General features: G+C 43.8%; 1 protein-coding gene and 1 pseudogene across 1 annotated transcript; one reads left to right on the forward strand and one right to left on the reverse strand.

The window, feature by feature from the left end:
- Nucleotides 1-13,422, forward strand: part of LOC105479081 (glyceraldehyde-3-phosphate dehydrogenase-like) — a 32,753-nt pseudogene extending 19,331 nt beyond the window's left edge.
- On the reverse strand, nt 1,450-8,993 carry LOC105479082 (3 beta-hydroxysteroid dehydrogenase/Delta 5-->4-isomerase type 1-like). The gene is made up of 4 exons (XM_011736881.3): nt 8,833-8,993; nt 4,831-4,995; nt 2,437-2,546; nt 1,450-2,235 (listed from the first exon to the last, which is right to left on the reverse strand). Exons 1-4 carry the CDS (start codon nt 8,975-8,977, stop codon nt 1,534-1,536), a joined length of 1,122 nt encoding a protein of 373 aa, XP_011735183.1. The 5' UTR covers nt 8,978-8,993; the 3' UTR covers nt 1,450-1,533.
- Nucleotides 13,423-15,875: the final 2,453 nt, after the last annotated feature.

Genomic DNA, 15,875 nt, shown 5'->3' on the forward strand with positions numbered 1-15,875 from the left:
ACACTCTGACCCCACAGCAACCTCCTCACCTGCTTCAGTTCTACTCTGTCCCTGATGTCCCTGAGACTGGATTGTGTTTGTTGTTTGTTTGTTTGTTTGTTTTTTACTGTTGCTTCTTTGGTTGGTTATTGGCTATGTCATCGTTGAAGTCCCCAAACTTGTCCTGATTTGTCTCCACTTCTCAGGCATGTTGAGAAGAATAAGAGGGCCAGTGACTAAAAGGGAGATGGAGGGAAGGAAAGTGGCTAAGGAAGTGGAAGAATAAAGGAAGAAAGGATGTGATTCAAAGGAGAGAAGGATAAAGAAAGAGGAAGAGGCAGTTAAATCTGGGGATGTGGGATAGTACACTTCTACTTTTTGAGCTGAAGAGGAGGTATATTTTGAAGAAGTTCACACTTGTTCCCTTTACTTGCCCAGGAACCCATGGTGTGGCTTCATTGTGTGATTTGAAAGGGTGAAATGCAAGATTATTAATGACCAGAATGGCCAACACATTTATAGCCAGGTGTGTCCTAGAGACCTTCAAGGAAATTGGCACTAAAGCTGGTGGAGGCTGGATGCCTTTTTGCTTGCTCTCCCTTGCTCAAGGCCATTGGTAAGGCATGCAGCCCTTCCAGATGCCCTCAGGGAATTTCCCGAGTTCTAGAGAATCCCCTGCATGGGATTGTGCAAGAAGGAGGTAACCCAAGTAAGCTAGGGCTCTCCCAAGGATTGGCACCCCATGCTCCAATGCTCTGCCGTACCACTGACAAGGCCAGTTCAGGCTGTTTGATTTGGTGGAGACATAGGGACTTTCTTGGCCAATCTCCTGATAGCAGGCCTAGCCACTAATCAGTTGACTGTGAACAAATTTTCTCACCAATAAAATGGAAACGGTCACCCTGCCTCGGGTTTCTGATGAATATTAAATGAGGTAATATATGTCATATGTAGCTCATGTTGTACATGCCTGAAATAAGGTAGAGCTTATTCAGCCTTCAACCACCCTTCCTGACCCTCCCACTACTCTGCCCACCTCCTAACCCCAGTTTCATGCTACTCTTCTAAGTTGGAGATGGTGATACCTGGAAATGAAAGGGAAAGGAGGAAAGTATGTGTTAACAGAAACCACACCTCCCTCCAGGTTAAGCATTAAAACATTTATTGCTTGTTTCATTGAACTGTGTGAAGAAACAGGAGAGTTAAAAGAAAAGAAATCCTTTCTCATTTAGGAGGAGAAATGGAGTTCTAGTAGTTAAAAGAGACCCTCAAGATAAAAGAGACCACAATTTTTCAGAATCAGGCACTGAGATTTGGAAAAAGCAAATCACGTTGTCTGTCCTCTGGCATACGATTAGGACAGAAAGCTTCTGGTTGGGCCAGGGAATGGGCAGGTTTTAATGACATGAGGAAGACAATAAGTTGGCTATTATGTGAAAGGGAGGCAGCAGGACCTGGGCTTGTGCCCTTGTCACCTTCTGTATGAAGCCAGGAGGGTGGAGCTTGATGACACCTCCTAACAACACCCACATGCACATCTCTGTCATCCTTAAATCACTGAGTCTTGGACTTCAGGGTCTCCTTGTGCCGGTCCACAAGGGAACCCACCCACTCCACGGTTTTCTGCCGGGCTTCCTCCCAGCTGTAGAGCGGCTCATACGCCAGATCTTGCTGAGCCTTCTTGTAAGAGAAGGTGAACACGCTATTTGACAATGTCACTGTGTGATGGTTGAAGGGCGGTTGATAGGTGCAAATTGGCCTGAGCAGGAGAGTCACTATTTCCAGCAGGAAACCAATCCAGTACATCAGGGATAAAGGAAGGCTCCATCTGGAATCAAGGCGGAGGCTGAACTCTTTGCTCAGGGTGTAACTAAGGTTATCATAGCTTTGGTGAGGCGTGTCATCTGAGATGTAGTAGAACTGCCCTCGGACACTTAGGGCCTTCTTGGGGTCCCACAGGGCCCTCAAGGCCAGAATGTGGGCCCAGGCCACATTGCCAACATAGACTGGGTTGACAGTGGAGAACTTGCCAACACTTGACAGGATCCCATTGTTGTTCAGTGCCTCATTTATATTGGCAGTAAGAAATGGGCCTCCTTCCCCATAGATACACATGGGTCTTAAGGCACAAGTGTAAAAGGTATCACCATTTTTCAGAGTCCACCCATTAGCTGCCAGCACAGCCTTCTCAGCGAGCTTTTTACTGTGTGGATATGGAGCAGACCGTGTGTTTTCCAGAGAGTCTTGTGTTTCTCTCTTACAAGAAGGCTCAGTGAGATCTGGCGTATGAGCCGCTCTACAGCTGGGAGGAAGCCAAGCAGAAAACCGTGGAGTGGGTTGGTTCCCTTGTGGACCGGCACAAGGAGACCCTGAAGTCCAAGACTCAGTGATTTAAGGATGACAGAGATGTGCATGTGGGTGTTGTTAGGAGATGTCATCAAGCTCCACCCTCCTGGCATTCTCGATGATTTCCTTGTAGGAGTTGGGCCCGGCTACCCCTAGGGCACTGGGGTAGATGAAGACTGGCACACTGGCTTGGACACAGGCCTCCAACAGGAGCTGAGTACCTGCCCACAAAGAGCATGCTGTCAGTGTCAGGAAATATCCCTAAGGGGGGCCTACCACATACACAGATCCATGTGCCCCACTCCTCACTCCCAAGTACAGTGGTTGTAACAGACTCGGGATATATTCTTCTGTGGCTCTGACTAACACTGGGCCACGCTACAACCATAGGAAAAACACAAAAATGAAAAGAAACTGACATGTGGGTTCTGGAGAACAAGAATTTTTAGACTTTTGGGTCTCATGTATGTGTCTCTGTGTGTGTGTGTGTTTGTGTGTGTGTGTACCTTAATTTTGGAAAATGACCTTGGGTTATCATTTTTTGTTTTGTCACGTACACATTGAAAAATTAGGATTTTTCATCAATACCATTAAAGACAGATCATTTAAAATCTAAAAATACTCTGAGTGTATGGATAGTCCCAGTTCTTAGGCACAAAAGGGCAGTGGAAGAATTCACATGACACACACACAAATACATAGTATGCAGGCAATATACACTCTTCAATATACATGAAATTGTTAATATTTTTCTCATTTTGTTGAGTACTAATAAAACTGCCACAAGGACCATCTCTGGACATTGAGCAAACAGTGGGTTGTGGGAACATGCTGGAGACCCACAGTCTTTTCCTGATTGTGTGTTCCCTGGGAAAGAGGCTCCCAATTTAAAGTCTCTGTGCAATTTGAATTTCTGGAGAGACAGTCTCAGGTTTTTAAAAATTAATCCAATGAGGGAGAAAATTTGGAGTTAGTTTGCCTTCAAGGGGGAATTGATCAACATTGTGAAGTATTTTCTAAGCCTGGGAGTGATAATGGTTTTAGGGAACAGATGTCTCTAACTGTCTTCCCATCTAGAAGACATCTAACAGATGTCTTCCCCTGTCATTTCATATCCCCTGTTGTATGGAGCTGTGGAGAGTAGGAATTAAAATAAAAAACTGGTTAATCTTAGCATCCTCCTTTCACTGTAGAGGTACTTAGAGGTATGGGTAAGTAGCAACTGGAAAGGGTTTTTTTTTTTGTTTTTTTGTTTGTTTGTTTTTGTTTTTTGAGATGACACTGGCGACTCAAAAGTAATTAGTTGCTTTAGAAAAGGAGTTTGAGGCTGGGTGTGGTGGCTCATGCCTGTAATCCCAGCACTTTGGGAGGCGGAGGTGGGTGGATCACGTGAGGTCAGGAATTCAAGACCAGCCTGGCCAACATGGTGAAACCCCATCTCTACTAAAAATACAAAAAAAAAAAAAAAAAATTAGCTAGGTGTGGTGGTGGACACCTGTAATCTCAGCTACATTGGGAAGCTGAGGCAGGAGAATCGCTTGAACCTGGGAGGTGGAGGTTGCAGTGAGCCGAGATCACACCACTGCACTCCAGCCTGGGTGACAAGAGTGAAACTCTGTCAAAAAAAAAGAAAGAAAAAGAATAAAAAGAAAAGGAGTTTGAGTAGCCTGAATGTGGAGGGCCAGGCCGGGGGTTGGGGTGCTGTAGTGCTGAAGAGGCTCTGGAGATCAGAGAGTGAGTGTGCATTAGAAGATTCCTTAAGGAAATGTGTCTGAATTTAAAGTAGGTTGGAAAGTGACAATTCAGAAAGACCACCAAGCATTTAAGGGATGAGGATTGAATGAGGGTGCACTTTGGGCACCTGGCTGGAAACAGCTATGTAATAGCAGACCCTGTGGTGAGCTGAACAGATTGCATTCTGGTACACTGGGAAACTCTTATTGTTAAAAAAATATTGTGGGAAGGTGTGTGCTAGATAATTCTGTTCTGACAGACCTCTGTGAACCAGCTTTGCTAGTTCTCGAGAGGACTTCTTTGAGGTGGGCAGGAGGGCTCTGAATGTTCTTATCAGCCTGCACACAAGGTTCAAAATGATGACTATGATGACACCTGGAAGGTCTGATTCTGGTCTGGGGAGCCAAGGGGTAACTGGATTTCAAGAGTCTGAAGTCAGAGATTAATTGACTTTTGACTGGGGCCACATTAGAAAGAGCTTCCACAGCCTTTGGAGTCACACAGGAGTGAGTTTAAAGTCGAACTCTCCTACTTACTTACGTACTCACCTGTGGGACTTTGGACAAGTTGCTTGTCTTTGCTCAGTCCTAGTTTTCTCATCTATGAAACTGAAAATAGCAGCCTTGAGTTCCCCCAGTCAGTAGTGATCAGCAAAGGCACTTGGCCCAGAGCACAGCAGGTGTTCAGTGGAGAGACTTCTCTTTCCTTCCTGCCCTTCTTTCTGATCCTCATTTCCCCACCTTGGTCCATCTCCTCCCCAGGCCACCGTACCATTCACATTGACATTCATGATGGACTTTCTGTGAGGGACACCGAAGACATCAATGATACAGGAGGTGTGGATGACGACCAAGACGTCCTGGCAGGTTCTCTTCAGGAATGGCTCATCTAGAATGTCTCCTTCCAGCACTGTCAGCTGGGTCTTGTTCTGGAGCTCTGTGTGAACACAGGTCAGGTCATAGGAATGATTTCTGGATCTGGTTGGGAAGTTTTCTGATAAAGGTGATGCTACACAGGTGTTCGAGGATGGTTAGAGTGGGGTGTTAGAGTGGAGGGTGTACATTCCACGGAAAGAAGAAGCAAACAAAGACACAGAAATCAGCATGGTAGCAGTTTACTAGGAAAGCAAACATCTGTTTCTACCATGTCTCATTTCAGAAAAGTAATCTGAGCAGTGAGCTGTCAGGTGTACCTAGAATATAAGCATTGCTAGAGTCATGGGAGACTCACCAAATTTCTTAAGGAGCCTAGGGTGATTGTGGAGAGTTGGGTATAAAAGGGAAAAAGTGAATTCAATTTTGTAGGTAATGAGCAATAATGTATGGAATCATGATTTTGGGTCTCCAGCATCATATCAAAGAAAAATGCTTATTGATATTTGGAATAAAAAGAGAAACAGGCCAGGTGTGGCGGCTCACGCCTATTTCTTTTTGCATTGCAAACATAAATAAGCAATTTTTGGAACTTTGGGAGGCCAAGGTGGGTGCATGCCTTGAGCCTGGAGGATGGAGACCAGCCTGGACAACCTGGTGAAACCCCATCTCTACTAAAAATACAAAAATTAGCCCTGTGTGGTGGCATCTGTCTACACTCTTTGCTATTCAGGAGGCTGAGGCAGAAAGATGGATGAAGGATGGATGGAGCCCAAGAGGTGAAGGTGGCAGTGAGCTGAGATTGCACCTCTGCACTCCAGCCTGGGGGGTAGAGCAAGACCCTTTCTCAAAAAAAAAAAAAAAAGAAAGAAAGAAAAAGAGAGAGAGAGAGAGAAACAGAGGCAGAGTTGTTGTGTAGGAAGTTAGCCTTGGCTTGAGGATATAAAATGGACAGATACAGGTGATATGAGAAAGCCAGGTGATCGAATGATTAATCAGAATGTCTGTGCCAATGTTTAGACGAGGGCTGGAACCAGAGTCCAGCAGTGGAAGCAAAGGAGGGGAGAGATACACCAGGTATGAATTTCAGACCTTACCTTGAAGGTCCTGGTACCTATTGGATCTGGGCTGAGAGGAAAAGAAGATAAAATCACCCCTGTGGTTTCCTGGTTTTCTGCTTGGGCAACTGGGAGGAGAGTAGAGCCATTACTAGGAAATTGAGGATGGGCGTAAATGATGAATTTCATTGAAAAACTCTTATCGGATACCATGAAAAGCAGATAGCAACGCTGAAAATGAGTTAGCCACCGATGAACTAACATCCCAGATGTCTAGTGTCTAGCCAAGGGCAGTGGATATAACATCCATATCTTCAGGCTTCTCTGAAATCTACAGGTAGTGATGCTGCCAGTAAAGTTGTCAGCTGGAATTAGCCCCAAAATGAACACCATGCTACATGGAGCTCAGATAAATACTCTACTCTCATTTGTGCTTTATAATCTGCATACGGCCCACAGCTTGCTTCTTTCCCTTTACAGCTATCTTGTAAGGTAGGTATTTTGAGTCCCACTTTATTGGTGAGGAAACTGAGGCACAGGTAAGTTAAAGGACAGATCTAAGGTCAGGCTTCTAGTAAGGCTCAAACCTGCCCACCTCACCTCAAGCCTTGTACTCTGTACCCCAGGTGCAGGACTGGCTGTTTAGAATCAACTTTTCTGAGAAAGAGTAAGAATAAGCCAGTTTAACTGAAATTGGCAACAAAGGCCAAATAATTGTAAGAGTGAAATTCAGGTGAAAAACTCAAGGCTGGAGAAATTCCTTCCTGGGGTACAGGCGGGACCATTTACTCTCCTAATGCCTGTGCCATGTTTGGTCTACTCCCGGCCCCTTCCTATAGTCAGGCACCTCCAAGAAGGGCCTGCAGTGGGAGGAGCCAGGGAAGAGGCTGCTGGGAAGACGTGGTAACAGCCTGAGAGTGGAATTTTCTGTTTGTATTTCCCCCTCTTCTCCCTTCTCTGCTGCCTTCCTCTGCTTCTCCTTTGTTGCCGACTTCAGACAGACTGGCTCAAAGAAATTGCTATTTCAAAGCGGAAGAAGTCCAAAGCGGGGAGAAAAGCACTGTTTGCAAACGAGTTTGCAGGGATCAATAGGCACCAGGAAAGGGGACTTTGTTGATGGAGCTATAGCTTCCTCCTTCTAGAAGCTGCTAGACTAACTACTGCTTAAGCACACAAATGCTGCACTAGACTGCGTGTGTTCAAATCCAGATTTGCCATATTCTAACTGTGGAACCTTGAACAAGTTAATTAACCTCTCTCTGACTGTCTCCTCATCTGTAAGAAAGGAAGGTGATAAAAAACCGATCTCATAGGGTGGTTATGAGGAGCAAATGAGTCGACACATGCAAAATGTTTAGCACAGTGCCTGACACAGAAAGAACACTGAATAGATTCTCTGTTTTTATCTTCATGCAGGCCCCCACTCATTCATTATACCTTCTGAATTTTCACCATAGGTGAACGGTTCCCTTAGGCTGAGCATTATTTTTTTTTCCGGTATCAGGTGTTAGAGCGCGAATATTGGTGAGATATAAAGATTACAAACATTTAATATTGGTCGTATGTTAATATTTGTTTATCAAAGACACCATTAAAACAGAAGGTGGAGGAAATGGGACTTTTGAAGAGGCCACTCTTCTCTGGGAGAGTGAAAGAAGAGATTGTTGGGTGTGGTCTCTGAGTGCTGTCAAGTGGGAGCTTTTCTGTGGGCAGGGGAGGACCCTCTGGGCAGCCAAAGCCCACATGTAGACACACAGTCCCCCCAATCCCCTGGGTTGGGGAGGTGGACAAGGAATTGGTTGGGGGCACACAGAGAGGCAAAGAGAGAGACTGAAGACCCACTTTGCCAAGCATCAACCCAATGGCCAAGTGATGGAGCCTCTGGAAGGAAGCTCTGGCCTGAGCGCTGCTATACATTGATCAGATGGCATTGGTAAGTAACTTTATGTTTCTAGACCTTGATGGGTTCATTGTCCAGTTAGATGTGATCCATTTTGTACCTTCCTCATGGGGTTTTTTTTGCACAAGGAGTTGCTACAGAAAATTCTGCCATCAATTTCTTTGGGGTATTGAGCAACAGAGATAAATGTTTTGTTGTTGTTGTTGTTGTTGTTTGTTTTTTTTAAAGCCATTTATAAGAAATCTAAATGAGGCATGTCCGACCTCATACTGCCTCTTACTCTGTCTCTGCTTTGTACTGTGCACTTGAGCACACTCTCTCTCTCTCACTGATGCCCTCTCTCTCTCCTATTCTCTCTCTTTCTCATTCATTCACTGACTTTCTCATTCTCTCTCCTCCTCATTTTTTTCTCTCTCTGACACACACACACACACACACCCCACACACAAACACTTACACACTCATCTTTACCTTTGTTCCCTTTTATTTTCCCTTCACTAAAATACTAAGGAGGCTTCCAAACAAAACAAAGTCCAGCGCAGTCTAGAGAGGCAGGACCCACTGGTGAGGTCTTTAGGGTAATGGTGTCCTTTGTGAATGTTGCAAAACAATCGCCAAGACAAAAAGCTTCAGACATAAAAGAGTTGCAGACAAGAAAGAGAACAGATGTGGGATTTTCTTAATAGAAGAAAAGAGGCCTGGAGGCTGAGGTGGCTGCCTCTCAAGTTCTGGGTCAGGGCCAGAATCCAGTCTCTGGACCCCCCATTCAGTATATTTCACACTATGACATTTTATACTCTTTAATGTTTCCTTTTTAATGACTTTGGATGTGGGATTGGCTTAGATTTGGCTACAACTTTCCATAACTTGCTAGACAAGGTCCACCTCCCCACACAACAGGGTTTAAGCTGGAGCCACACAACTATGACTCAAGTTTACTTACTAGAAAATTCCTCCCTCAATCCTGGTCTGAAGGCCTTGTCCAAGGCCCTGATCTCCTTCAGCTCTGTCTTCTCCACCAACAGGCAGATGATCCTCTGACCCAGAAACCCTCCTGCTCCTGTCACAAGGCAGCTCCAGCCTGTCATGGCCAATCCAAGGTAGCAGGAAACACTCGCCAGGAAACAGAAGATGCTAGGGAGAAGATATTACTCTATGGTGACCTTAGAGAAGGCTAAAAAGGGAGATCAGATATTTATACACTCACACAGATGCCTTTTTACTTCCACCCAATTTTTTTTTGCAAAAATTCCATATCCCACCATTGCTAGAAGTAGCTGCAAGAAAATGAAAAAGCTCTAACCATTAGTTAGATTATTAATAGCTGAAGAGAGTAGTCAGGGTGCTGGTCACCTCATCCTTTGAGGCAAGCCTGGAGCTTGTGCACTGTGGCTTCTGGCTCAGTCATTATCACCATGAACTCCTGCCACAAACTTATTGCTTTCTGCTCCTTCAGGATCCCTTTACTCAGAAGAACAGTGACCTTTAAGATTTATCTCCCAGGAACAGAATGAGAAGTTTAATCTCCCAGGAACAGAAAGAGAAATTCAAGGCTGCAATGTGATGAAGAGTCTTGGGTTTAGACTTAACAGGACACTGGTCAGTTGATACCAGCTCTGGGATCTGCAACCTGTGAAGTTAAAGTAGACTGGGAGAACTCTTCAAGTGCAATGTGAACTCTGACCTTGCGCAGTAAATACATTTGGGAGGAAATCCACATTAGCCCATTATCTCCTCTCTCAGACTATCATTTGAGATGTTGCTCCTGTCTTGCAAGGTTTAGAAATGTTGACAGCTCCAATCACTAAGTTTTATGTGAGGTGACTTTCTCTCCTACCCAATATATCCAAAACCTCAATTGCAATTTTCCCCTGGAGAGCTTTGGATTCCTAGACAAAGAACATCATTGGAGGGAAGCTGTCTAGTGATAACTGCTTAATTATATGGCCTGTACCACAAGAGTGGGGATTTCTGGTTGTATGACCCAATGACTCTTACCATAGATGTTTGAACTTATCCTACATTTTTGGCTGCAAAACCACTCTCAGCAAATTCCTGAACTGAATATGCTGTGAATGCTTCTGTAGTCTATGCCTGACAACTGCCCAGTATCACTACCATAAGCTCCCCAAAACACTTTCCTCTATTTTAAAAATTCAAGGTGTAATTTATATGCATTAAAATGCCCAGATCTTAAGTATTCAGTGCCAATGAACTTTGACAGTTACATATGCTCATGTAAGTACCACTCAACGAAGATATAGACCATTTCCTTCCCTCCATAAAGATGTTTTCCAACTGTTCCCTGTTATTTCCCTGCCCTCCGCCCAATCAGTCTCAGAGGCAACTACTTTCTGATTTTTATTCCCACAGAATTCCCATTTGCTATTTCAATTTCCTATATTTTCATAATTTATTCTTCTAAGATCTCTGTGGTTCTGGATATATGTTTAAATATAAAATCATTTTAAAATTTAGCTTTCTGCATAGTGTACAGAAAAATTAACTACTGATTTTCTCTATTGTTTGTTCATTTTTGTATTTCATGATTTTCATTATTTTTGTAATTGGCTTACATTTATTAACTTTGGGTTTATTTTACTCTTCTTTTTCAGGGTTCTTTTGATGAAAGCATAGATAATTGACTTTACTCCTTTGCTCATTTCCACTACAGGCATTGAAAGTTGTCAGTCTCTCTCTAAGCACTATGTCAGCTGCGTCCCACATTTTGAGGCACTGGGTCATCATCACTCAGTTAATGAACTTTTTCTTGTGAATTCGTTTATGACCAAAGTGTTATTCAACATATGATGCTTGTTTTCTAGGATTGGGAGTCTTCTAGATATCTTATTGTTATGGATTTCTAATTAAATCCTATTGTGGCCAGAGCATATACCCTGTGTGATTTTGATCCTTGGATATATATTGAGACTTGTTTTATGGTCCAGCATACGGTCTATGCTGGTGAAAATGCCATAAGCACTTGAAAATAATGCTTTCTGAAGTTGTTGGAAGTAATACTCTACAAATGATTTGGTTTGAAACTCCACCCTGGGTCTTGCCCTCCTCCCACATTGTAGACATTCATCTAATACTTGGAACCTGACTACCAGTGCTTCAAACCCACTTGCCGAGAAAGGTTGACCCTGTGCTGCAAGCTGTAGCAGCTTGTTCTCTGAAGCTGGCAGAACTAGCTACAGGCCCTGGGTCTTGCTGAGACTTGTGGAGCACTATCTGAGGCCAACCAGGTGCATCACATGCCTTTGCCTGCTGTAGCAGATGCTGGAGTACACCTTAGGTAGCCCTCATCTCCTTCAGGACAGTATCGCTCATTCCCTCAGCTATTGAGAGTTCTGGAGGCTGATAGATTTCAACCAGTGTCTCTCTTGGAGTCTCTGAGTGGAACCAATAAATATAAGCTTTCTTTAAACCAATAAATATCTCGCTTTCTTTAGGAACATGAGAAATAAAACAAAGGGCAAGACTGATGTGAGCCAAACTACCAACTTTCTTTTATTTTTAAACAACTTTACTGAGGCATAACTGATATAACATTCACCTGTTTTAAGGCACAGTTCAGTTACTTTTAGTAACATTTTAGAATTGTGTGACCATCATCACAGTCCTGTTTTGGAACATTTCTATCATTCGTAAGGAATCCCTCATGCTCATCAGTTGCCACCCCTTATTCCAAACCCCCCAGCTCTAGGAAGCCCATAACTGATTTTCTGACTCCACAGATTTTATTTTCTGGACACCATATAAATGGAATCATATAATATGTGGTCCTTTGTATCCATCTTCCTTCACTTAGCTTAATATACTTTTATGGTTCATCTATGTTGTAGCACGTATCAATATTTTGTTCCTTTTAGGTGCCAAATCCCATTAAATTGTATGGATGACTCCCATTAGTTTATTCACTTATCAGTTGATAGATATTCAAGGTGCTTCTGCTTTTTGGACTATTATGAATAAACTGATATAAATATTCACGTTCATGTGTCGTGTTGACATACATTTTTATTTCTTTGCGGTAGACAGGTAGGAGTGACACTGCTAAGTCATATGGTAAATGTATCTTTAATGTTTTAAGAAACTGCCAAATTGTTTTCCAGTGTGGCTGCCTGTCCCATCAACAATGCATGAGTATCTCAATGTTTCACATCATTGTTTTTTCACTTCCTCCAATTGTTACTGTCTTTCTTTTCTATTATAGCATTCTAGTGGGTAAGAAGTTGTATCACATTGTAGTTTTGATTTGCATTTCCCTGCTGACTGATGATGCTGACCATCTTTTCATGTGCTTTATTGGCCATTCCTATACCTTTTCGATGAAATGCTATTCAAATATCTTCCCCATTTTAAAACTGGGTTATTTATCTTTTTGCTGTTTAATTGTATTTTATATTCTGGATACAAGTCTTTATCAAATACTTGATTTGAAATTGTTTTCTTAGTCCGTAGCTTATCTTTTCATTTTCTTATTGATGTCTTTCAAAATGCAAACATTTTTAGTTTTGATCATTTTAGTTTTGATCAAATGCAAACATTTGATCTCATTTTTAAACTTTTTCCCTTTTACCAGGAAAACTTGGGGTTTTGCCTAATTCAAGATCATGAATATGTTAATCTGTGCTTTCTCCTAAGATGTGCATAATTTAGCCCTTACATTTAGACCTATAATCCATTTTGTGGGAATTTTTGCTTATGTGTGAGTTAATGGCCTAAATTCTTATGGTCACTTGATTTGGACAAAAGTAAATTCAATGAAGGAAAAGGATAGTCTTTTAAACAAATGATACTGAGACAACTGAATTGTCTACATGCTCAGGGAATTTCAGCATGCTGTGTAAAGTGAGGCCCATCTGAGCCATACCCTATTGGCATCAGAGTTCTTGCAGACTTTCTTGATATGATAACCATGTGTTAAATAATATGCTGTAGCTAGTTCTCTCTTCCTGTTCCACAGGCAGCCACACTGTCCTGTTTTTCTCCAACCACATCCCTGAGACAACATGGTAAAGCTGAGGGCCTGAATAAACGGATTTGGCTGTATTGGGTGTCTGGTCACCAGGACTACTTTTAACTCTGGTAAAGTGGATATTGTCGCCATCAATGACCCCTTAATTTAGCTCAACTACATGGCCTACATGTTCCAGTATGATTCCACCCATGGCGAATTCCATGGCACCGTCAAGGCTGAGAATGGGAAGCTTGTTGTCAATGGAAAGCTAGATCCTACCAAAATAAAAAATGGCAATGCTCTTACTGAGTACCTTGTGGAGTCCATCAGTGTCTTCACTACCACGGAGAAAGTTGGGGCTCACTTCCAGAGGGGAGTCAAAAGGGCCATCATCTCAGCCCCCAGTGCTAACGTCCCCAGGTTTCTGATGGATGTGAACCATGAGAAGTATGACAACAGGTTCAAGATCGTCAGCAATGACTCCTGTCCGACCAACTGCTGAGCACCCCTGTCCAAGGTCATCCATGACAATTTTGGTATCGTGGAAGGACTCGTGACCACAGTATACGCCATCAGTGCCAGTCAGAAGACTTTGGATGGCCCCTCTGGGAAGCTGTGGCATGACGGTCACCGGTCTCTCCAGAACATCATCCCGGCCTCTACTGGTGCTGCCAAGGCTGTGGGTGAGGTCATCCTTGCCTAAATGCAAGGACCCTATGAATCCCCTATGGGAATAAATCCTCTGGAAGCACTTTCCTTTCTTATGGCACTCTGCACATTTACTGTGCACAGCACCTAACATGTCTCATGTTTTATCTCCCCCGCTGGACCACTAAACTGGGAGCAGAAATGGAAAATCAGAAGTATTAGGCCTTTGTCCAGCCTGCAGACTTGTTTTGTTAGTTTGCATGCTTTTCCCCCTACAAAGTTTAATTTATTAAGAAAATTATAACCTATGACACACACACAGAAAATATGAGAATATGGTATAATAATGTGTATTTGGGACATATCACTAAGAACGAACAGATTTGCTGCTGACACTTGTCCACCCACTTTTTAAGGTGTAAAATATTACACACAGAGTTTGAACACTACACCATGCATCCCCCTCCTGCAGCAGGTCTTCACACTACTTTTTCCAATTTACAGTTAGTCATTAATATTTAGAAATGAAGAGATTTCACATAAGAATTGGCCTCTGGCCACTTTCCTGCCAGTTCTCACCAGGCTGTCGTGGGCTCCGCGCCCCACCCCAGCACTTGGACCCTGCCTATTGGGTCTGTGACTGACTCTTGCACCTGAGCGCCCTCATCTGCCCTCTGTACACGCTTCCTAGAAGGTGGGGGCAGGGAGCTCCTCATGCCCCTCATCCTCCTCTGCACCACTGCCCAGGCTGTGCTCCCTGCCTGGACCCAGGAATCCAAGTCCTCATTCAAGCCCCATGGGCTCCTGTGGCTTTTCCCAGTGACTTCAGCTTAGCTCTGTTCTCTGTACTCATATACACCTCGTCCTTAAGCTGGTGGCTGAGTACTTGCCTGAGGGTTCATTCATTCCCTTGCCAGGTACCTGCAGAGCCACCTAGGTGGAGAAAAGGACCCAAAAGTCCCCACCAGGTCAGATTTCCTTGTTCTTCCCTCTGAGCCTTTGACGTCCCCGCGTGGTGCATCGCATGAGGTGCAGCGGAGCTTGGTGCAGGAGCTCTGCCCACCTGGCACCCTCAGGTATAAGAAGGGATGGCACATTTTGTTGGCTACAACCCTCCAAAGCCTTTTTGCTTGTTCAGTTGAGACTGCTGGCCCATCCGATTCCCTCGTCTCTTTCTTCAAACACCCCTTGCTGCCCGTTGGAGATATGTCCTTTTCCTTCCCTTCCCTGTGAAAATTGCTCTGGTGGTTTTATAGGTGTGGGGTTTCACTAGGCTGAAATACAAGGGGGAAGGGCTCTTGCCCCAGATTCCACCACCCTCCTATCCTTCTCATGCTGTTTGTCATTAATATACAGATGGTGTGAATACCTTACAAGAGCTGGACAGATGCTGCTCTTGTATTTTGTGCAGTGGCCGAGGAAAAATGAGTGTTCCTTCCATTTTTCACCTTTCCCCACTGCCTGGGGTCACTCCGTCCTGAGGCTGGTGCTGATCTTCTGTTCTTTGGGGTTTTGAAGGTGGTGGAAACTTGTTCATCTGGGCCAGAATGTTTTTCCTTTTTCCCTGCAGAACGAACACTGAAACGATCTCCTTTGCAGTAATCAAATTCAGCTGATTAACGATCTGTAAATTTTCTGTGAAAGAAAGAAGCCGTTTTGATGTTGGGTGTGACTCTCTTCATTGCCAGGTACAGAGGGAGACAGCTTTCCCTCCCCACACTCTGGACCCACAGCAACTTCCTCACCTGCTTCAGTTCACTTCTGTCCCTGATGCCCCTGACTGTGTGTGTGTGTTTTTTTAAACTATTGCTTCTTTGGTTGGTTAATGACTACATCATCATTGAAGTCCCCACATTTGTCTTGATTGGTCTCCTCTTCTCATGGAAATTGAGAAGAATGAGAGGGCCAGTGATTAAAGGGGAGACAGAGGTAAGGAAAGAGGCTAAAGAAATGGAAGAATAAAGGAAGAAAGGATGTGATTTAAAGAAGACAAGGAGAAATGAGAGAGAGGCAGTTAAATCTGGGGATGTGGGATAATAGACTTCCACTTCTTGGGCTGAATAGAAGGTACATTTTTGGGGAAGTTCACGCTTGTTCCCTTTACTTGCCCAGGAACCCATGGTGTGGCTTCATTGTGTAATTTTAAAGGGTAAAATGCAGGGTTATAAATGACCCGAATGGCCAACACACGTATAGCCAGGTATGTTGTAGAGACCTTCAAGGAAATTAGTACTGAAATTGGTGGAGGCTGGATGCCTTTTTGCTTCTCTCTCCCCTGCTCAGGCCCATTTGGTAAGGCATGTAAACCCTTCCAGATGCCCCTCAGGGAATCTTCTGGGTTCTAGAGAGTCCCCCGCATGGGACTGAGCAAA

This window comes from Macaca nemestrina, chromosome 1 (genome assembly GCF_043159975.1).
Source record: "Macaca nemestrina isolate mMacNem1 chromosome 1, mMacNem.hap1, whole genome shotgun sequence".
NCBI lineage: Eukaryota > Metazoa > Chordata > Mammalia > Primates > Cercopithecidae > Macaca > Macaca nemestrina.

What these genes read in the sequence shown, in the direction of transcription:
- LOC105479082 (XM_011736881.3), bottom strand. Translation starts at nt 8,977, where the DNA reads ATGACAGGCTGGAGCTGCCTTGTGACAGGAGCAGGAGGGTTTCTGGGT. An exon ending in ATTGAGGGAGGAATTTTCTA is followed by an intron (nt 4,996 to 8,832) that starts GTAAGTAAACTT and finishes GTGTTCACACAG; the next exon opens with AGCTCCAGAACAAGACCCAG. An exon ending in CATGAATGTCAATGTGAATG is followed by an intron (nt 2,547 to 4,830) that starts GTACGGTGGCCT and finishes CTTTGTGGGCAG; the next exon opens with GTACTCAGCTCCTGTTGGAG.